The sequence below is a fragment of the Chaetodon auriga genome, chromosome 5 (assembly GCF_051107435.1).
Source record: "Chaetodon auriga isolate fChaAug3 chromosome 5, fChaAug3.hap1, whole genome shotgun sequence".
Lineage (NCBI taxonomy): Eukaryota > Metazoa > Chordata > Actinopteri > Chaetodontiformes > Chaetodontidae > Chaetodon > Chaetodon auriga.
In genome coordinates this window covers 5,885,429-5,907,579 of record NC_135078.1, presented here as the reverse complement: position 1 = coordinate 5,907,579, position 22,151 = coordinate 5,885,429, and the positions used below count along the sequence as shown (strand labels likewise).

General features: G+C 43.9%; 1 protein-coding gene across 1 annotated transcript; it reads right to left on the bottom strand.

Moving 5' to 3' along the window:
- Positions 1-1,367: 1,367 nt before the first annotated feature.
- Positions 1,368-21,814, bottom strand: specc1la (sperm antigen with calponin homology and coiled-coil domains 1-like a). Its single transcript, XM_076731346.1, has 16 exons — positions 21,675-21,814; positions 16,130-16,292; positions 15,909-16,044; positions 14,185-15,815; positions 13,551-13,758; positions 13,275-13,348; positions 11,805-11,980; positions 11,310-11,473; positions 10,923-11,041; positions 10,237-10,327; positions 9,530-9,619; positions 9,270-9,429; positions 8,821-8,923; positions 5,918-6,034; positions 5,746-5,805; positions 1,368-4,963 (listed from the first exon to the last, which is right to left on the bottom strand). The coding sequence occupies exons 2-16, from the start codon at positions 16,253-16,255 to the stop codon at positions 4,874-4,876; spliced, it is 3,345 nt and encodes a 1,114-aa protein (XP_076587461.1). The 5' UTR covers positions 16,256-16,292; positions 21,675-21,814; the 3' UTR covers positions 1,368-4,873.
- Between the last annotated feature and the right edge of the window lie 337 nt (positions 21,815-22,151).

The window sequence follows — 22,151 nt, the reverse complement described above, 5'->3', positions numbered from 1 at the left end:
CCCTGCCCAGTTTGAACTCACAGAAATAGGTACAGCACTTTTTATCTTATCTTTAACTGACGATATGACTTTCTACCAAGACATTTTTTCTATAGATTGTTGTTGTCTTCATGTGTTACAGACTTGGTTTGCAGTGGGCTCAGCCTTGACTTGATCTGTGCCCACTTTTCATCTGTTGATTCAAACCTGCCTAAACCTGAGTGTTCAGTATGGATCCAACAGCAAACTTTCAACCTACAGCCCCCAGGCCAAGTCATAAGACGCTCTACACAGGGCTCACGTGGTTCACAGGCTCAATTAAAAACCAGGGCCTGCAAAGCTTGTTTGTATGTGATCATGAGGGAAGAATAGAGAAACGATGTGTTAAGCAGGTACAGGTTGATCTGGCACTATCATGAAGATCCAGTCAGACCCACAGCACGAGCTCCCTGCAGGAATGCTGCGTGGATGCTCCCTGTGCTGACTTTTCTTCAGGTTAATTCATGCTTGGCTCTCTCACCGATGAGGAAATCTAACATCCTGCGTAGGACACCTTGTACCAAATCTTTACGTTTCTCACATTTACCACACGCGCCTGTCTGCGGTCTGCGCGCTGCATGCAAGGCACACACCGTTTGACACGCACACGCATCAAGTCCAAGCAAACTTACTATCATGCAAAGGAAATGTTGTTGGTTTCATGCTGAACTCAACATTTTGTCTGATAAAATGACTCACCCTCTTCCCTCGATGCGCTTCGGGCAGGATGTAGATATCCGATAAGTCTGACTGAAAGTTTTAAATATCTGATGGCACTTGCTGAGATGAGGTGATAAAATGCACGCGCGACCTTACAATATCAAGCAAATGAGAGAGTGTCACTCTTCACTGAGCTCCGGATGTCAAACTTCTTCAGTTCGCCTCCAATTCAGCGCAAACAGCCGCCTGAGTTCACTTCGACATGCGGATCACTTTCTGCTGCTCGCACCGGGAGAAATAATACCGCGTCTTTAGTGAATGACTTCAGATAGAAGAGACCCGCTCCTTCCCCCCTCCCTCCCTCACACACACACACACACACACACACACACACACACCTCCCTCCCTCTGTCATAAAACATGCTGAGCCTGATGGTGCCTCTGCTTCCTCTCCAGGGGCAGATCAGTTGTTGATGACACACATTAAACTTGTATCTGTGACACGAGTCAGTAATCCACTTTATCCAGACATTTTCTTATCCTGGAGGAGAATTATTCAGGTATTAGTCAGAGCCAGGACCCTCCTGCAGCCTCATTGCTGTTTGTATGAAATGCACTATTTAATTTTATTTATACTGTTTCTGAAAAACTGAAACCACTGGACAATAATGACACCAAAGATAGCTGTTTCCATGGTCTTTTATAACTATTGCCAGAAAAAATAAAGCAACATAAAACCAGACAGCATTTTTTTTTTTTTTTTACAACTGATTATCATCTTAGTGTGCACTTAATACTGTAGCTTCGTCCCTTTATACACACACACATACACACACACACACACTTATTCATTCAGCTTTAACTTTGCGAAGGGACCATTTCAGCACTGCATGTAGTGTGATCAGGACAAAAAAAAAAAAAAAATCCACATCAAATCAAAATGTGGCATGGATTTAAAAAAAAAAGGCAACATGGAAACAAAACGACAAACTAAAGCAGGTTCAGTGGAATTCTCAGAGCATTTTCAAGTAAACAGAAGAAAAACAAACGTAGCGTGATGAAGTGGACCCAATGAAGACAGAATGCACCGTTCACATTTGCTTTGCTCGTTGTGGTAAAGCTCCACACTTTAAGGGCAGCATCTCAGGCCCCAGACAGTGTAACATGTCCCTCATGTCTGCATCATGCGGAGGTGGAATGTGCTTCCTCGCTCTTGCCAGCCGTCTGCTCTCTCCTCAGCAGGCCGGGCTCAGTGTTCATCAATCACTCCACATCGGCACGGGCTGGACCTCGTAAAGTCCCAGGATCACTAAAGCGTGATCAAAACACATTCCACGTCCAGGACGGAGAGGCTTCGGATCTTTCTGCAGCTCTCAGACGTTCCATAAAACGGGCGGGTCGGCGGTGGAATCGAGCAGAACACAATGAGACTGTTGGCTGATAACCCTCAGCATCATGGCATCATAAACCCCTATCAACAGAGAGCCGACGCCTTCAAATGTCATTAAATAACTCCCTCGCACTCTCTCTTGTGCACGGTCATGGTTGCAGGCTCTTGTGCTCACTTTAAATCACTGAGCGTCTAACACAGCTGTACACATTGTGGTGATGTGGCTTGGCAAACGGCACGGCAGGATGTGCTTCCAGATCCAAATGTTGTTCCTGATGTTGCTATTGATTCCAGCTGGCAGCTCCATCGCATCCAAATCTAAACAGTGTGTAGTCACCTTTCCCAGACACATCAGGAGATTCAACACGCTTCCCCCAAATGCTTCATGACCATCACTCTCCATTAGTGTCCCTCAAGAGGCACAACAAGAAGGACCTTGTTTTAGAAACCACTTCCACGCAGTTTGAAATGTCACAGTTTCACTCGCACGCGCCTCGGCTGAACTGTTAAGGCAGGACATTAGTGCGGAATACAAAAAGCTTATCTCAGTGCAGCTACTTACTGTATGTGTAGTAAATTCATATACACTTCTGACACGCACACAAAGCAACGACCTCACTACAATGACTGGAAATCATGCAAATAAACACAGTGAACTTGGTATGTTGAGGCACGACAAACACACGGCACTCCATCAGCATTGCAGGGCAACACTGAAAGTTTCTCCCTAGTTAGCATTCAGAAGCAGTGCACAAACCTCTAATGAATGCTTTATGACACACTATATTGGAGCTGTAAGCAGCTATAAGTGTTAATTCATGTATGTGTTAACAATGATAACTCCTCCATTGGCCAGCCATAAGTGGAGGCTGCTGTATGAACAGATGATGACTGCTAATGTAGTAAAACACAGATGTAACAACATAAAATATGTCTTGATAGGAGAAGTTGTAATTGCTGACATGTGCTACACATACTGCTTATAAACACTAAACAGAACACTTTCAGTGTTACCCACATCATTATTGTTGCTGACCGACATTGGACTATCTCTATGGTTAGTCATACTAGCAATTTCCAAAACTACCTGTCAAACACAGCATCAGTATTAACACACAGAACAATGGCAATCAATGGCACAATGAATTGTCCAATCGCACGTCCTATTTTGTTTATGTGCAAAATGAGTGGTTTCACGACACTTGCTGATGTTAGACGGATCAGCTTACATTTTGTGAAATACACCGGCTCGTTTTCTTCTCCAGTGTTGGATAAGAAGCTTGATACCAACCTCGTGTTTACAGGTAAAATATGGCAAAACTGGAGTCTTTGCTGGCTGCCAGACTTCAGGACAACAGTCACAAGTGAGTGGCATCAATCTTCTTATCTAACTCTGCAACAAAGTGAATCAGTGTATTGCCCCATAAACTGAACTATTCATTTAACGAGAGGCTGCACTGACCTACAAAAGTGTGTCTTCACCTATGAATCGGTCCCTGCTGGTTTCCAAAAACTAGAGCATATTTTCCCAACATGAAGTCCCTGTGAGAGACACTCATTTTCTAATTAGACCCCCAGGCTGAGACAGTTTAAGGCTCTCTTAAATGTCAATCAAATATATGTATTTTGGTCATGATGAAACAATGCTGTGTGCTGTGTTTGCCTAATGACTAAAGAAGATTCAAACACTCACATTACACACTTCAACTCCGTACACATGAAATGAATATTAGTACACCTTCATGAATCTTTGAGTGAAAAACCATCGCAAGAGTGAGTTAGTGCTGCTTGACAAAGTGTGTAGTATTGTTGTAGAACGTAGCATATTTGTGTGCTCGAAAAGCAAACAGTCAGTCGTGATCAGACGCTGATGGCGTCGCTGTCTGCAGCATCAGTCCGTCCTGATGACCAATAAGCTGGAAATCAACAGTCAAAAGGCTCTGAAGCACGTTTGGCAACAACTCATCGAATCTTCAGCTTCACAAACTGGAGTGAAAAGACACCGCCTCTGTGGAGGATCATCTCCTGGCCTCCTGCATCAAAACTCACACAGGCACTTTATCCTTTGAAATGTAGGCATCTGTATCGTAACGTCTGGAAGACTTGGTGCAAAAAAGAAAAAAAAAAAAAAAGGCTGCGTCTGTCTGAATTCCTTTCAGAGGGAATTTTCAGGGTTGTGGGGGAATTCCGACGTCGTTGACTTCTGGTGTGTTATTCTGTAGAAGCTGATTCACAACCAACAAAAGAAAACACATCGGGACTCTTTCTGAAAATGACTCCTCGTCCAATGCAACAGGCTGAAAGTCAGATCTTGCAGGAATTCCCCCCAAAAACCTGGGTTAACTGTGAGGGGAGATTATTTGCCAGGGAGAGCCAGGTAGAAGGCACTGAGACTTGATTTCTTTTTCATGCTGCTCCTTCAGGCGTGAGCTGAAGGCAAAGATGACCTACAGGCTTTCATTGCTGGTCAGTTCATACTTGGTTCACCAGGCTTTCACCAGGGTTTCCTCTCATGGCTTATGTGTAACAGCAGACGTACAGGCAAGCCCTTGGACAACAACTCTACACAGAGCGCCTTCTACGCTGCACTGGGAGGATGGAATAGCTGTGTGTGTGTCCAGTGAGGTTCTAGTCTGCCTTTAGTGTTGCTAAATACTGAGGGCCGGCATGCAGCTTGACTGGGTGTCGCTGTGGTGTGGCGAGGGGGTGCAGTGAGGTATAACAGTTGACTGTGGGGTGGAGAGCTCAGGAGGGCTTGCGTGGCTCTGATTGTGCTGCAGGAGCAGGGTGGGCCAGACGCTGAAGTCAGGTCTCAAAGTACTTGTAGATGGCTGTGACATAAGTCATGACACTTTGCCAGTCCGGCCTCTCTGTGTGCACCATCTCATTTATGTCCTGGAAAAGACACAGAGGGGGAAAACATGCTGCTAAACTGAAGATTTCCGCACCACCAAAAGACATATTTCAGACACATGAGTACCCCAAAAGTGGAAACAATGGAACGGCCTATGTAATAACTGAACAAACTCCATCCACTGATAAAAGACATGAGCTGTGGCCAAAAGCTCCAGAAAAATCTAGTAAGTGACACCACTCTCATGTCTGCATGGTAAATATAAAGCTATAGCCAGCAGCTGCTTAACTTATCTTATCTTAGCTTTGCATTAAGGCTGGAAACAGCGAGTCTGGCTCTGTCCAAAGGTAACAAACTCATTTGTTTAATCACAAAAAAACACTAGTTAAACTGTAGTTAATGAGCAGCACTCCTGCTGCACTGAATACAGCGACTTCCTGGAGTCATCGCTACTGGGGAAGTCCCCGTGCGAGGTTTTGTACTGATGCTGTTGTACTAGTGCATTTTGTCACCTTTGGACACATCCAAGCCAGCTTTTTCTCCTTTTCCGGTCTTTATGCTAAGCTAAGCTAACGAGCTGCTCGCTGCAGAATGAACAATGTCAGTGGTTGAAATGTATTTAAATTATGTTACGGGGCATATCAGAAAAGAACAGAAAAAATAATAAGTCTAGTATTTAGAAAAAAACATTGAGGACAAGCACTAATGCACAAAATGTCTTCAAAAAAACCCTGGACTTGGCCTTCATACCGTCCTTATATCAGTAAAGTTTTTCCATTATTCTGGTTGAACTCATATTTATTTCATATTGCAGAAAGCTTACCAAAGTGCATTTGATGCCCACACTCTCTGCAGCCTGGAACGCTAAGGTGAAGTTTCTCCTCTGAGAAAACAAGACAGAGAAAGTCACACGCGGCAGAAGGCGACGTCTCACACCAGTAATGATACAGTCACGATGGCTTAAAGGTCGGGGCTTTCCTGGGAGCTCTACTTGCCTTCTCCTGGCTGGTGAGCTCCTGGTATGGGATATGTGCAGGCAGGTACGTGTGGAGCACAGCGCAGAAGGCCAGGCCGTCATTCCAGCTGCTGCTGAAATTTGTGATATCAATGTTCTGAAAAACAGAGCAACGATGCATTTAAACTTTGATTTAACTTGACAGAACATTTACAGTCCGGGACAAAAATCAATGGAAAACTAATTTCTGGGCCTTATCCAGGCTGAGGGAGGGTACAACATTTCATCCCAGGTCCTGAAAGTCACTGTCAGCCACTGTGCATCACAGCCTTTCACCATCGCTTTCAACAATATTATGGTCACAATAAATCCAGGTGTCACGGAACCATTTAAAATGATTCAACCACAGAGAGCAGCAGTTCAACCTGAAGACAGGGTCTGTCCTGCGCATCAACCTGACTCATCCATCTTTTCTACCATCAGCCGTCACCTGACCTCTGCAGGGACAGTAAATCTGTAATTTCAAACAACCACAAAGGTTAGACGCTCAAGTCTCCTCAGCGTCATAACTATAATCTAGATAGCCTCCAATCATTCAGAGAAAGCCTCGTGTTTTTGTCAGGCAGGTAAATCAAAGGACGTGTTAAATGTTGCACACTTCCTGGAGAGGACCTGGGGTGCCATGGAAACGGTAACCTACATCAGTTAAAAGGGGTAAACATCACTTCGATGCAGCAAGTGAGTCTTGACACACCTGTTGATCGTCATTTTAGCGCCAGTCATTTCTAAATCGATGCTCGGGCGTTTATTGTCTCTGCGCATGTTAAGATAGGCTTCCTTCGATCGCAGTCGATCAACAGCAGCGTCACACCACTGAGCTGACGTGAAACATCGAGGAAAGAGACACACCTTGATTTTCATGACATCAAAAGCAGTTTTGAGGCTGCTTATGGTCGCATTCTTTCTGTAACAGCCCTTAAGTGTATTTACATGACCCCTTTACTCCGCAGCAGTCGGTCATTCCCATGTTGGTCTAATTGCCTACTTTTGCACATGGGATTGAAAGAAATGATGCAGCATGTCATTGAGCTTTACTGTTTTTAATTTCATCTCACTGATATCAGCCTCACTGTTTACTGCTCACCAACACCACATCAGAGCTGTTATTGCTAAAGCAAACCTAACGTTTCCTATTGCTGCTACTACAAATTAAAAGCATTCAACTGGCATAAACAAAACAAGACAAAAGTGACTGTGGGCATCTTCTGACAGCTGATCAGTCTGAAATATTACAGGGAGTGACGGAACAAGAGGGAGCTGGAGGCGACAGGCGGCACTCCTCAAACTCTTCAGCAAGGAGACTGTCTCTTACTGTCTTACTCCTCTACAAACTCGGCAAAGAGTTTATTTCAACCAATCCAGAGTTGGAACGATGATAAAATGATTGTTTCTGGCTTTAGTGAGAGATGTGACAGCAGTTTCTGCTTAATCTAAACAGATTGCCCTCTTTAACAAGAAGGTTTCTCTGTAGGAATCCTTTTTCACAGTGTTGTCACACACTTAGACTAACAATCTGAGCCTGTGAGCGGCAAAAACAAACACTTTCAGCGGACGGACATTGACAATGTGCAAAAGCCCTCTCAATACTGACAGAACTTCAAAAGCTGTCTTCATTGGTCACTTGGACGCAAAAACATGGGAAAATAGGGTCCATGATCAGATAACATACTTTTCCCTCTGATGGACATAATGCGTAAAAATAGATATTCAAATGCTTCAAACCTATGTGGGTGTTTTTTAGAAGGAGATACAGATACAGAACAGATACATCAGTTGCTGCTACCACCAGTAACCACAGGGGTTACACGAGAAATATTTAAGAAATCTTAAGAATTATAACTTTTGTGCATCGCCCCACTTTGCACAGGTTAAAGGACAGTTCAGCAGACTCGGTCAAAGAATTAAACATTAAGATCTTCCTTGCTGTCCAGTTGTAAAATGATTAGCCTCTTCACAGTACTCACTGATATTCTAACAAAAACAACATTAATCTGCAAAGACTATAAGTTTACCTTCTTTCTCATATTTTGCTTAATTAATTCATTTTAACAAAGCCCCCAAACAGAGACAAACCTCAATTTCAAACACTGTAAAAGATGAATTATTGTACGATCAAACTAAAATCACTGGAAAGAAAAACTCTGGCTGTTTTTGTACAGAGATCATCCTCTTCAGTCATTGTTTCCTTTACAATATATCAGCACATCTTGTGGCTTTTTTTTTTGACAGGAACTTGTAACACACCACAAAATACAGATTTGTATCAGCATCTTTAATCTATGGAAAAGGTTAGGCTGATCCAGCCTGCCATGAAGACATGGATGACTGTTTTCTTATTTATCTTTGCCGTCTTCTGTAGTTCCTGTCTACATTTTTTATCAGATTGTGAATCAATGACAGAGAGTCAATCAGTGACACAGAGAGGTGATTGGATGTGATTGGCTGGAGGCCTTAAAGAGACAGGAACTGAAGCAGAGGCTTTTTGACAGAGGGTGAACAGAGGTGCTACAGCGATGGATAGTATGAGAAAAATATTGTGTTACTGAACATTAACGCATGAAACATTTCCTAGTAAAAACCCAAAATAAAAATATTAGCGTAATATGGGACCTTTCAGCGCCAGCCAATGCTGACTCCAGTGACATCACTTGAGGCAGTTTATCAGACTTCATACAGCTCTCGCTGGGGCAACAAACGACTTCAGTACATTTCTTTGCACATACAGTAGTACTCCCAACGACCTGTAAACAGCTTTAGATGTGCACAATCTGTAGGGATCTCCTTTAACAATGTTTGTTATTTAGTGTCAGTTTCTGCCCAATTCATTGAAGAGGAGTGTGATGAGATCAGCTGGTACCTTCCAGTGACAGGACAGGACCCTACCTGATAACCCTCTGTCTTCTTCTGGCACCACTTCAGCAAAGCATTTCTCTTGGAGCCTCCATACTCTCTGGCCAATGCCGACAGCGGGTCCTTTCTCTCTTCTCTGTAATAGACACACAGAAGAGACATATAAGCAAACAGTGCCACAGTTTTAAAAGATTTACTGTGTCATGAAGGCACACAGATTATATGATAAGCGTGTTTGCTTAATGAGCTAGGAAAGGTGACGTGGGCTGTATGTTTTGCAAGGAGGCCAATCATAACTACAGTATGAAGTGCTTATGTCACACTGGCAACTGACAGATAAAAATCACTGACCAGACTGAAAATAGTGAAGGATGCTTTCAAGGCACAGTCTGAGCACATTTGGTGGATTATTGGCAAATAAACCACCGACTTTTACCCCTCAGTTCAACATACAGGTGAGTGAGTGCACCAGGAGGTGGTACCTTAGACGGCTGCGTGCTGTGGGGGTGATGGAGGCGGTGGGGGAGGAAGAGGACAGGGAGAGCGGGGAGGAGGCAGCACTCATAGCCATCAGGGAGGTTGACGAGGCCCCATCTGAAGCCGACATGTCCCTCTTTATCTCCTCGCTGCTCCGACGGGACACTGCTCAGGACCAGGAAGATGATTATACGCTTGATTTGAACTAAACCAGTGACTGAGCTCATTTATAACAAGTTTATATAACTCAACTAGCATCTCTAACCTGAGATTGCCTTGGTGGAGTCCATGTTGGAGACCCTCTGGAGGGCAGATGGAGGTCGGCTTGCTGAGGTTCCCCTGAGAAGGTGCTCAGCTGTGGATACATCACAGTATCCATGTCACATGTATTGCATTACGAGTGTTTCTATCAGTGAATTCCTCTGAAATAAGATGTAATAGGGTCAGTGAAGTGTCACATTCCAGCCCCTCTGAGTTCAGGGAGGACTTGCGGATGAGACTGCCTCGTTTAGCAAGAAAACAATAAATCAGAAAAACAGAAATGGAGGCTATGGCCAAATCTGCACGTTCGCATGAAACACTTGAACTTATTACTGGTGAGAATGAACCGAGGGAAATTCGACAGACTGCGGTGACTCATTATATCCCTCTTATCGTAACGAAAACATAAAGTCAGCATACAGTAAACTACTACTAACTCCCAACTCCAGGGTACTGCGGAAAAACTGTCATGTTATTTCTCATGAGAGGGGGGACGGTCCACTCTGATAGTTTACTGTGACAGAAGGATCACAGAGGACAAAGAACTCTGCTGTATCCTGTGTGTGACCCATATTCAACAGCATATTATTCTGCCCTTTTACAGCCTTATATCCACATTTCTGAGATGAAGAAAGTCATTATTCTCATTCAGCTAATTATTCATACAGCACATGTGGTGTATGTCAACGCTCAGTGTAAAGGCTGCCTCACCTGGCATGGTGATGTCTGTGTAGCTGGGTCTCTTATCGCTCAGGGAGGAGAGGGGCTTGGCTGCTGACATAGACCCACTTATGGAGTGTCTCTGAAACAGCAGAGGAAAAAAAAGCAGCTTTACAAATCCTGTTACCACAAATTCTATGGTCTTGGTTAAGAAGACTACAACATGAAATGTATAAATCCAACATTTTAAAACAGCAATAGACCAAAAAGTATCTCCAAATTTGCTGATTTTGCACTGAAGGATTATGTGTCCCTTTATTGGTTGAGAAAATTCTCACTTCTTGAACTAAGAGAATTAAAAACCCACTGGATTATCTAAAAAATGCTTTAACACAAAGCTGAAAACAGAGCTCATTAAAACCTGAGGTTTTGGAAAACAGTTTCACAGGACAGAAACAAACTAGAAATTATGAGCATGTTTATTATATTTATGTCACTTACTAATTATACTTTCATATATAATAAATGTTCACAGTGCTGATATGAAAAATCAATGTTCAGTGTGCTTAGTTTTCTCAGTTAACTGACTCCACTCTCACCAGAACAACTGACCTGAGTGAACACTGAATATTAAATGCTTCTTTCACTAACATCCCTAACTAATCAATAAAAAGTGTCAAAAGGTAATGTAACATGGGGTGAAGGACATCGTAGCAACACAGCCGTTCCTCCTCTACCTGTATGGGTGAAACAGCAGCTGCTGGAGGTGTCTTCATGGGACTGGGGCTGAGGGGGGTGCGTGGTAGTGGGGCAGCTGAGGCGGTTGGAGTCACAGAGGCTCCATTGGATGGTGGTCCTACGTTAAGAACACGTACAGCTCAGTTTAGATCTGCTCTGTACACACGTAACCAAAGACACTCCTGATGTCATGAGCTACGTCAGACTACACCTTGATAATGACTACTCTTAAAGCAACGGGGAATAAACAATAAGACATGTAGCACTATTAAGGTGCATTGTCAAACAAATAATCTATCTGGAAAAACAATCATTTGAGAAGATGAAAAGGTTGTTAAAACCAAGAGCAACTTATAAAAGTGGAGGATCTTCTGATGCTCTGGTACCTTGTGAGGCACTGTCGAAGCTCTTGATGAGCGTCTTGACGGTGGGAGAGGGCTCTGAGGAGGTGGAGGATCGCCGACTGAGCCCCATCCCCTGTCTGAGAGCAGCCAGGTCCCGCTCCACTGCGTTCATGTAGTTATAGACTCTGCCTCTCTCCTCGTCCTGCCTGGGAAACATACAGCACTCTATTCAGCACGTTTACTCGGAGCTCCTATGTTGTCTATTTCTGTGGTTCAAGAGTGGGTCAGATTCAGTTTATATCATGTTGTATGTACAATTATGGGGAACCTGAAATGAAAATAAACAATTTATCATTCAGTCTCTGAAGGCAATTTTTCATCTGTGGGACCCAGAGATAAATGAATGCAAACCCTGCTACTGAGCATCCACAATCACAATCAAATAAGCAAACTTCAGTCAGTCCTCACTTTGTTTACAAACATGAAAACAGACTATGTGAGCGTGACTGCTGGAGCACGTCTCTCTGTGGGTCTTACTTGCGGCTCTTGACCTCGTCCAGCTCTTTGCTCAGCTTCTCATTCTTCTCCTGGGCTTCCTGCAGCCGGCGCCGCAGATCTCCGATCTCCTCCTGTGCTTCGGACTTGATGTCATTAGCAATGACAACAGCTGTCTGCAGATCAGCCTGGAACTGACGCCACTCCATCGATTCCTCCTACACACACACACACACACACACACACACACACAGTGAGACAACAGCAGCAGAGAGTTGAACTTTATTCAGGCTAACTGTATCACCTTATAGAGTTGATGTGGTGAACATGTTAGCAAACAGTCACTTATTTACACACCCAGCAGACACAGAGAGACATGAGAATTCTTTTCGAGTTGTGTTTCTGGCTACCCGATGAGTGTCCATCATTCACTGTCCTTGTAGCTCCACTTTTGTCTCCACCAACTCCTGACGGACATATCTGGCTTTTCACTGTTTTAGAGCATACGATGTCCAGCTGGGTGGAAAGGATAGTGACCTGTGATGGTGGGGGGCTGCTGCTTCACAATGTAAAAGAGTGGGGTGTGGACATTCATCAAAGAATGATAAATTAAAAAACGAAGCTGCAGATATCATCAACGTTTGATTTTGATGAACACTGTTACTGTCAATCCCATACAATAATCCAGGAAAGAAGAATCTACGTACACTCGATCAGACTATGAGTCAAAGGGTGGTGACTTCTAAACGGATGATATGAACATGACTGATGAAAGCGTGGAAGCATCACATCCTCACATGCTGTAATTGGCGACATAATGAGGGGTGTTTTCTTTCCTTGAAATTTCATAGATTAGGGTGAATTATAGACCACACAGTGCATGGATAAGTCCGAGTGCATGTCCAAATGGTTCGAGTTGATTTTACCACGCAGCTTGCGTTACTGTATCACAAACATTTATGGACGGACATGTGAAATAAGAATGCAGCTTTACTGATCTGGGAGACTTAATATATAATATAATAGACACAATATGTCATTTTGTGCTGCTGTAGGGTAAAACAATCACCAAAGACGTAGTGTGATGACACTCTGATTCTTCAGATCTAGATCTAAAAGGTGACAGTGATGTCACAGTAAGAAAGCACTTGGATGGAAAAGTTTTAATGTTTTAATTTAGTTGTAAAGTTTTCATTTTTAATGTCCAGCCATCAAATGTAGGTAGTGCACGGTGGATTTAGCAGAGCTTTTTCAGTGAAAATAAGTGTCTGCTGTATTGGTGAGAGTGGCAAAAGAACACTGAAAACTGTAAAGTTGCAGGCTGTAAAACTGTCCAGATGAATTTACTATTTGTCCTGTACTGGCCTGAAATTGATTGCTGCAGTTTGGTGTACTGGTCTTTCTTGTAGTGTAATAAAAGCAAAATAAACCAAAGAACTTCATGCTAACACTATTGAACCCCAGTCTGCTCTGGTCCTCAAGCAGCCCGGTGCCCCCCTGCACCGCTCTTACCCTCAGTCTGCGGTGAAGAATCTTAATCTCTCTCTCCATGTCGTGTTTCTGGTCCTGCAGCTTCTTCACAGAGTCTAAAATAGGAGGTAAATACATGCTGGTGTCATTAATGCCAACAGACCACAGAACAGACCACACATATCTTACTACTTTAAGTCAATGTTTCACAGTTTCACAGGAGGAAGTTGGCCAAACCCTTGATGGCATGAGATTTAAGACTTTTGAGATATGGAACATGATAACTTTTCTGTACATGACCACCGGCTGCACACTTACTCTCCAGGTCTGTGATGATGAGGTTGTCGTGGAGTTTAAGGGCTCGGTGCTGCTCCACTTCATCCTCCAGCTCAAAGATGGTTTCCTTCATGTCTGCGATCTCAGTCTCTTTCTCCTGCAGATCCACGCGCTGCTTCTCCAGTGCCCGCTGCTGCTCGGCCATCTGCTGCTGCACCTGCTCCTGGAAGTCTCTGTATTCCCTGTCCAGCTGCACACACAGGAAGAGGGGTATCCTTCATTTAGTTAACAGGCAATTAGCTGACTAATGTGAAACAAAGCTCCAGCATTGTCATACAGCTTTTATTCACAGAGATGCATTGTGCACAGTGTGTGTCTTAACTACACATCTGCACAGTTCTCCTCTGCTGAGTGTCATGTCGGTGAGGTACAAACAGGGAGCATGTACCACTCCTCGCTGAAGGTGGACTATGGAGGCCTGATGGCAGAATTTGCGACGTTTCAAATTTGACTCTGCTCCATAGGAAACTTGTTAACATACTTCTTGCACCCTAAATTACATTTTCATTTAGGTCAAACACCTCAATTTAGCATCTTATGGCTTCAGGAAATTGATGGCCAACACACACGCAGTCTCCATTTTACATTTTAAAATCTCCTAGAAGTTTTAACTAACCTTACTGAAAGTTTCCTGCAGTCGGGTGAGGTCACTGTGAGCTTGTTCCAAGTCCTCCTGCAACTTCGCTGCCTTGGCCTCAGCCTCTTCTTTCCCAAGACGTACTCCTTCGAGCAGCTGGCAGATGTCATTTTTGTCCCCTGCAGTGTGAAGAGAGTACAGCTCGGCCACCCTCTGCCTCTCCTGGTCCAGCTGGGCCCTGCAGCGGCTCAGCTCCGCCTGGTCATTGCTCACGGCTGCCTTGTACTCCTCGAGCGCGGCCGCCATGGCAGCTCGACCCTGTCTCTCTGACTCCATGATGCGCTCCATCTGGTGGTTCCTCTCCTTCAGTGCTCCGATCATCTCCTGGGCCTCGGCGTTGTCCTGTTCAGCCATCTTCAGTGTGTTGGACAGGTGTTGTTGAACCCCCAGCAGCTGCTCTCTCTCGAAGCGGGCATTATCAGCCAGGTCTGCATAGCGCTGCTCCAGCTCCATGTAGCGGCCACTCTTGATGTCCTCCTCTAGCACGTACGATATGTGATGCTCATCCAGCAGAGAGCGCAGGTACTCAATCTGTCGGCCGTACAGCTCCAGCTTGTCGCTCTGCTGGCACAGGGAGTCCATGAGGATCACCTTCTCTTCGCCTAGCCGCTCATTCTCTCCGTTCAGCTCCTGCGTGATCTGCTGCAGGTCGGCCAGCTCCTGTAATGTGGCCTGCAGCTCCTCAGCAGTGCTGTGCTGGTTCTCTTCCATCTGGTGGATGCGCTCCGTCAGACAGGCCACCGACACCTCGCTGGCATTGCCACTGCTGCCCCTCCGTGAGCGCTCCCTGCTGGGTGCACATTCCGACTCAGACGATGAGGAAGCTCCAGAGGGGGCATCCAGAGCATCATCACTGGAGGTGACGGCCTGGTAGACCTCGCTAGATTCACTGTCCAGGTTGTCTGCTGAGCCCCCATGCTGATGTCCTGTGAGCAGATCCTCCAGAGAGCCGGGGGCAGAGCCTTCCACTGAGGAGGTCAGCGTACCTGTTCCTCCGCCATCACTCTGCCCGCTGCCTGTTGCCAGGTCGGGGCTCAGGGAGGTGTAGTTGAACAGCTTGTCGGAGCCATCCAGCCTCTGCTCCAGAGAGAAGCCCAGTGCATTGAGCCGGTCTTTCAGCATTCGGTTCTCACTCTTTAGCAGGTTGAGCTCCTCTCTGATGGCCTGGTTCTGCTCTTGTAAGAGAATCAGAGTGGACTCCACGTCAGCTGCTGTGATGGCTGAAACATGGGGCTTCTCCTCTTCCCCGGCTCCTTCCTGCGGTGGTGTCTCCTTCCCTCCCAAACCAAGCTGGGCCCTCATGTCTCTCAGCTCACTGCGTAGGTGGAGGATCTCCACATCTTTGCTTTTAGCCAAACCCAACAGGTCTTTTACTTTGGCCTCCAAAGCCACCTTATCACTGATCTGGCCGTCTGATTTAGACTTGCTCATACGGCCCTCAGACTCTGCCAGGACCTGACTGCGAGTGCGCTTCCCTGAGGCCACATCCCCAGCTACAGTCCCCGATACCAACTGCTTCTTATTGGCTGAGGTCCTGGATGTCCGGAGACGGTCTCGTGATGAATTTGGTTCCTTGGAAATCGAAGATGTCGTACGCTTGGATGAAGTAGCTGATAAGAGAGAGAAGGGTAATCCTTAAATTTCCAGAATAGCAAGAATAAAAAAGATAAAATAAAGAGCTAAGCATAGAATATTAGATATACCTGATGTTGTCTTTGGCTTGCTGTCTAGGTTGCTAGCAGTAGTCCCAATGGAGGCAGTCCTCTTGGTCTTTACAGCATTACTTGATGCAGGATTTCCTCCGGCCATAGCTGCTAAAAGATCATCATTGCTTTTCACCTGTAAGCACAAAATTTAGGCTTACAAACAATAAACTCAAATCAAATTCAAAGCTCTCACTGGTCCGTCACACGATGAGCCTCACCTTAGACAGAGGTGCAGTGCTGCTGGTTTTGGCTGCAGGCTTTCCGGTCCCAGCGGTAGCCGTGGCCTCTGCCTTCCCTCGATCTCCGCTCACCTTACTCGCAGCTGGCCGGACCGACTTCTTCATACTGAGCTCTCTGATGCCGATACATTTACAGCTCAATCTGTGCACAAAGGAGGGAGGAGAAAGGTAATGTATGTCAGCGCGCAGAGTGATAGCTCCAGTTTTCCATGGAAGAGGAATTCTTTCCACAGACGCTATTCCCTAAACACTAGAAAAAACAGAGACCACATTGAGCAGCAGAGCACTTCTAGAAAATGTCTTTCTCTCCGTCTGTCTCTGTAATTTGAAGTTTCTTCTAGATTCAATTCTAGTGTTTGGGAGGCAGTGGATAATTTTGCTGCTTCTCCTGATCCATGTAATGATGAGTTAGTGTAGATATTGCAGTTTAAAAAAATGTTTATTTATATTTACATTACGATACCTAGACACTTGTGTGGTACTTGCAATTTAAATCATTTTGTCTTTACACTGCAGTTACATTTGGTAGCTGTTAAGACAGCTGTAGGGGACCACCCCTGATACAGGAATGTAAGATAAACACTGAAATAGAGGCTTTCAAAGGCCAACCATTATCTCCACTAGATGGCTCTAATGTGTTTGTGATAGTTCAAGCAGTTCAGAGTTTCACTTGCCTGTCAGCTGCAACAACGATGACACTGATAAAGAGTTGAATCTGTGTGGGTGGTTGCTGCTTTTGGTATAGATTTATTAGTGTTTCAATCTACAATCTCCTTCTGAGGCAAAGGTCTGCAAGACAGGATTTTTCTCGCTTTGTGCAGAATAATGATCAGAAAGTAGATTCCTCCACAGATCAAAGGGAAATATTTTGTGAGCCCGTGAGTCTGTTACTGGGCAACCAATGTCTGACGCACTGGATTTCATCTTGCACTGCCAAGAAATCATTCAGTGCCATGTTCGTGCTAGATGCACTCACACCAGTTCACAATCACCATTGCTTTATTCAAACAACTTGACAACCCAGAAAAAATCCTAATAACAATTTAATGGGGGGAAATTCTTTGGTGAGCTGTATTTCAAAATGTGCGTTGAATTAGGTGATGCTAAAAAATATTGTTTCATAAGAAGCTCTTAAAACTATGCTGGAGTTATCTGCTGAAATTTTGCCAATAGTCTGTGTTCATCTGGCAGCAACCAAGGTGTTCAAACTGGCTGCAACCAAATAAGAAAAGCTTGTATAAAACACAGAAGGCTTTATTCACTATTGTTCACATGTTGCATCCACGTCGGAGGAGAACCTGACTTGATGCCACGATAGCGAGAAAAGTGATTTGGGGCACAGCTGGAGACAAAGAGTAAGTACTTTAGCACAGATTTGGATGTCTTGGAATTCTTTTCGCTCTGAAGAGGAAAATGTGAGCTAAAATTATTTATTGTACACAGGAAATCCAGCTCCAATCCATCTCTGAGTCGGTTATCTGTCCTTTTCCGGAGCACAAATTTGTTGTTTGGGTATAGAAATAAATAGAATCAATTTTCAGCAGTAAATCAAACTTTAAATAGAGGTCTGTGAGAAGCTGACCAATGTATTGTAGCAGGAGCACAAATATTTAGACAATTCGCTGACTGAAACCTTCCACTGAACCTTAGCTAAATAAATACACACTACAAAGAAGAAATAATATTTAAAATGTGATGCAGGCAGAGCGGGGGGAGATCTGCATACAATAGCTCACATCTGAGCCTGATACTCTGAGAGAGTCCAGAATAACCTGCTACTAAACCACAACAGCACTTTATTCAAAGACAAATACTTCTCTAATAGATTTCAGCTGGGTTTCAGTGGTACAGGTGTTACTTTAAATCTGTCATCCTGCTCCAAATCTTCCACTTTGAGTGCACAGAGTCCTCAAAGGGATTCATTTGTTTCCAAAGAGATGATATTTTTTTGGTTTATTATTTCTGTCAGGATAACCTTGGCCTCCAGTGACGTAAATGGTGAGTGGTGTTTAGCTACACCTAATTCATACGTCCAAACCACAAAAACACGCAGCTCGAGCCTTTAGGAAGAGTTCTGACCGGATTTACAGATCAAAATGTGGATTTGTCAAGTTGCAGAATGTGAAATCTTTACTCAAAACAAAAAGAAAACATTGTTTTTGCTAAAAAAAACCTTCTTACAGCCACAAAATGCATGTAAGATACCATCAGACCACAGACGGTTATGCGAAAGTTTACAAAGCGCCGCAAGCAAACAAAAGAAACAATCCTCCCTGCCTCATGTGGAGGAAATGGCAAATAATGTGTCTCAGCTGGTTCGACTGTGCAGCTCTGTGGCGTCTGTGGTGCAGAGGTAGAATTTATTCTCTGAAAAAGACCTGGACTGCACGCTTAAGGTTACCGTCCAAGCTCTACTTTCACACACACCTTGAAGCATATTGTGTTTACATCTGCAACCTCTTCACCACTGATGATTAGAATATTAATTCTAAGTTTACACTATGCATTTTACCCCAGTCAGTGTCTTTTGTTAGATTTAAGTGGAGATCAAGGCTACTTTTTATGTCCATCTACATGTCCACAGGCCTCACCTTACTCTGAGGTTTCATGTCATGGTCGTACTTTGAGATGATGCGTTTTCTTATGTCTGCACAGTTCTCACTTCGCCTTACTAAGACATAGACAAGTTGGCAGATTATCTTAAATGATATAATTATATAAATAGCCGTCCTGTTGTGCATGTCTTCTTATTTTTGTTGCACAAAGAAAATTTGAAACGTGCATCAGCACCAGTGGAGCTGCTGAACTCATACTACACTACATTCCACCGAGCAAGTAACTTCTCCAGATAAGGGTATAGGATAATCAACAGGACTTGGCTTGCTTCTAAAATATATCACGACCCTTCTTTATAATACTCCCCCTACCTTATCTGTCTTACACACATTACTCTATTCTGCCTGTTTATGCACGCACTTATCCATAACACATACGTTTGGCAGGGCATTTACCCTGAGTACTGACGTGCACTCAACAACCAGCCAGTTTTCTGAATAGCTGAATGTGTGTCAAAGCAGATGTCTGAAACAGAGAGCTGCGAGCTGGAGTTGAGCTCTTTTCATTGGTTCTGAATAGACATGGGATCACCGGCTGGGGACCAAAAGTGTAGCTAAATGGGGCAGAGGCAGCTGCCTTTTCTTTGCCTCTCTCACTTTGTGAAACAACTGTGAAAAGGTTTGTGTGTACTATTTAAAAGACTCTTTCATCATTCAATAATAATCCACATTTGTACACACTGGCCTCTCAGACTCACTCGGTTCAGTTTGGAAAGTGAGTCTTCTCTCACTACTGTACTAGTACTTACACCGACATCTGTGATGAATCACTGTGTCAAAAAACAATGTCCTTTGTGCGACTGAAAAACAGTTTTCTCAGTGATCCCACATCATTGGGCTGACTGTTCACGACATCACGACGTATTCTTGTTTAAACATTGCTAAATCTTTCATGCACAACAAATAAATGCAAAGGTGAGCCCAACTGGTTTGTCTGCCACAAGCAGACATTTGATCAAATATTAGCTCAGGTGATTCATTGCAAACTGCATAAATGTTCTGAGGAGGGAGAGTAAATTTTTAAGCTGATAGTCAGAATCTCCAAACTATAACCAACCACAAGATCATTTCAAATGTTGCTCCTCAGTCTGTCAGAAGCCAATAACACTTCCAAGTCAATAGAGCCACAGTATTTGATTTCAATGTTAATGAGTGCAATTGATCTGATCCGAGGCTGACCAAAGGGACAAGCATGTGCAGTGTTCCTTTAGAGACAGCTGAACAAAGCACAAGACGAGGAGAGGACGCAGGAGAAACAGTCTGGGGAGAGAAAGAGGTGGGGGTGGTCGTGGTCGAGTAGCTCATTAATACCCCTTCCCTGCTCTCCTTCCTTATTCATGCTTTAACTGCGGGGAGGCACTTCCTTGCCATAACATTAGCTTCCTGTGGTGGCGTCTCCAGTAAAAAAAAAAAAAAAGGTAAACCTTAAAGCTTACAAGGGTGACTGTGTATACAAGGACACGCAGGCACCAGTCCAGTATGCCTGAGACAGAGCAGACACTGTCAGACCTAGAAGTTCATTTGCCAATATTAAGCCTGGAGCACAAGAGGCAGCCTTCAGTCAAAAGACAATCACCAATTTCAGTATGTTACATACGACTACAATATGCTGATAAAAATGGAGGATATCAACCTGCTATTATAGAAGCAATACGATCCACAGACCACATTAGTATCTGCTTAAGTACAGAATGTGAGTTCTGATTAACGAGCTTGTCATGGAAATACATGTTTTCCTTGTTCAAAGTCACTTGGGAGCAAAGTTTCCAAGAGTTTTCCCCAAAATATTTTTCTGAAAGCAGAGCTGATCAGACAGAGCCAAGAAGAAAGATCTCGTAAGTCATATCTCCTGCAACAAGCTGCAACATCAGTTCACTGTTGACTCTTCTCAGGAGGATGGCAAGTTTACATTGTTCTGGGCTACACCTACACTGGCAGCACCACGGCTAATGTTAGCCCAAACAGTGTGTCATTCAACTACACAAGCACGTACTTCACAAACCAAAGCGTGTGAGTAACAACAGACAACCGACTCTGTGGAGTAAGTAAGTGTGGGTAAGTTAATGTCACGTCAGAGAGAAAATGTCAACTTAAACCCAAGGAGATAACCCAGCTAGCTAGTTAGCTTTAAGGTCAGGCACGCAGGGAATTTCAGTAATTTCACTTCCTGTTTGTCCATACGCTTTCAAAACAAAGGCACCGCTAGACACGTAAGCACAACCCCTTAACAACTCTTACAGAACGTGTAATTATTATATCAAAACTCCGATAGAGAGCGATGATTTTAACCAAGAGTAAAAACAGAGGTATAACAGATAGAGGAATAGCATTGTATACTATAGTATATGGTAGAGAGACTGTAACTTAGATGTAACATGGCTCAATACTGCAGATTTTTACAGCCCGATGAAAAGGAGCTTTTCATGTTGCTAAAACACAGATGAAAAGTTCTGAAGACCGGGCGTTACCTTCAAAAAAACAAAACAAAAAAAAGCTTAATTCAACAATAATTGTAGGACAGACAGTTATATTAAAACACATTAAATTATGATTAACGCAGGGGCTACATGTCAACACAACGTGCAGACTGAAGATTTATTTTGGAATAATTAATAGCTTATCTCCAAGTGATTTTTTCTACCTTGACAATCGACCCAAAACCTGGTTTGAGTGCTGAAACAATACTTATCATGCTATTAAAAACAAACAAAATGAACAAAGCGAGCCTGCGTAGTTAACGTAACTTTCGAGTCGCTCTGTGTATTTTTTTTTTCCAGTCAGTTATTTCACCCCAGCTGTCAGTGAGCGATAGCAAAGCTAATGTTGCTAATGCTATCGTTTGGCTAACATTGTTAGCGTACCCGGCAAAAAGACAGCGCTCTGTCAGCAAACTAATAAAATGTCCATACCTGACGTTCTGCTAATTTCCCTGTTTGAAAGGATGGTAACCGTCCGATAGATGTTCATTTGCGTTCGCGAACAGTTCACTAATCCACAACTTCAGACGGCAGGCAGCATCGCTCTCGGATATCAGCCCCTTTCTGTTGGCAGCAGCCGGATGATCCTCTGCCCCCTCCTCTGGTTGCATCATCTCAGCATCCCCCTCTGTACGGGAGATACAGCACTGCCTCCAGGGTGCTTAAATATTATTGTCTCCAAATGACTCCTGGAGCTGGGCCAAAAGTCTGTAGAGCTTCTATTAAACTAAGTCTACACCACCTTCAATTAGAGGAAATGGGCACATATTGTTCACGTCCCTGGATAACCATTAGTATCTGTGGATTAGTGTTCATCCCCTCTAAGGTTTAGATACACCTTTCACATCATTTCTAGTTTGTCTCACGGCTTAGATACTACAAGACTATTGAGTTAAGCGGACACACGGT

Excerpts from the sequence above, each read along its gene's own strand:
- specc1la (XM_076731346.1), bottom strand. The coding sequence starts at position 16,255 with ATGAAGAAGTCGGTCCGGCCAGCTGCGAGTAAGGTGAGCGGAGATCGA. Across the intron at positions 15,816-15,908 it reads CAAGCCAAAGACAACATCAG|CTACTTCATCCAAGCGTACG; the intron begins GTATATCTAATA and ends CTCTCTTATCAG. Across the intron at positions 11,042-11,309 it reads CTTCGACAGTGCCTCACAAG|GACCACCATCCAATGGAGCC; the intron begins GTACCAGAGCAT and ends TTCTTAACGTAG.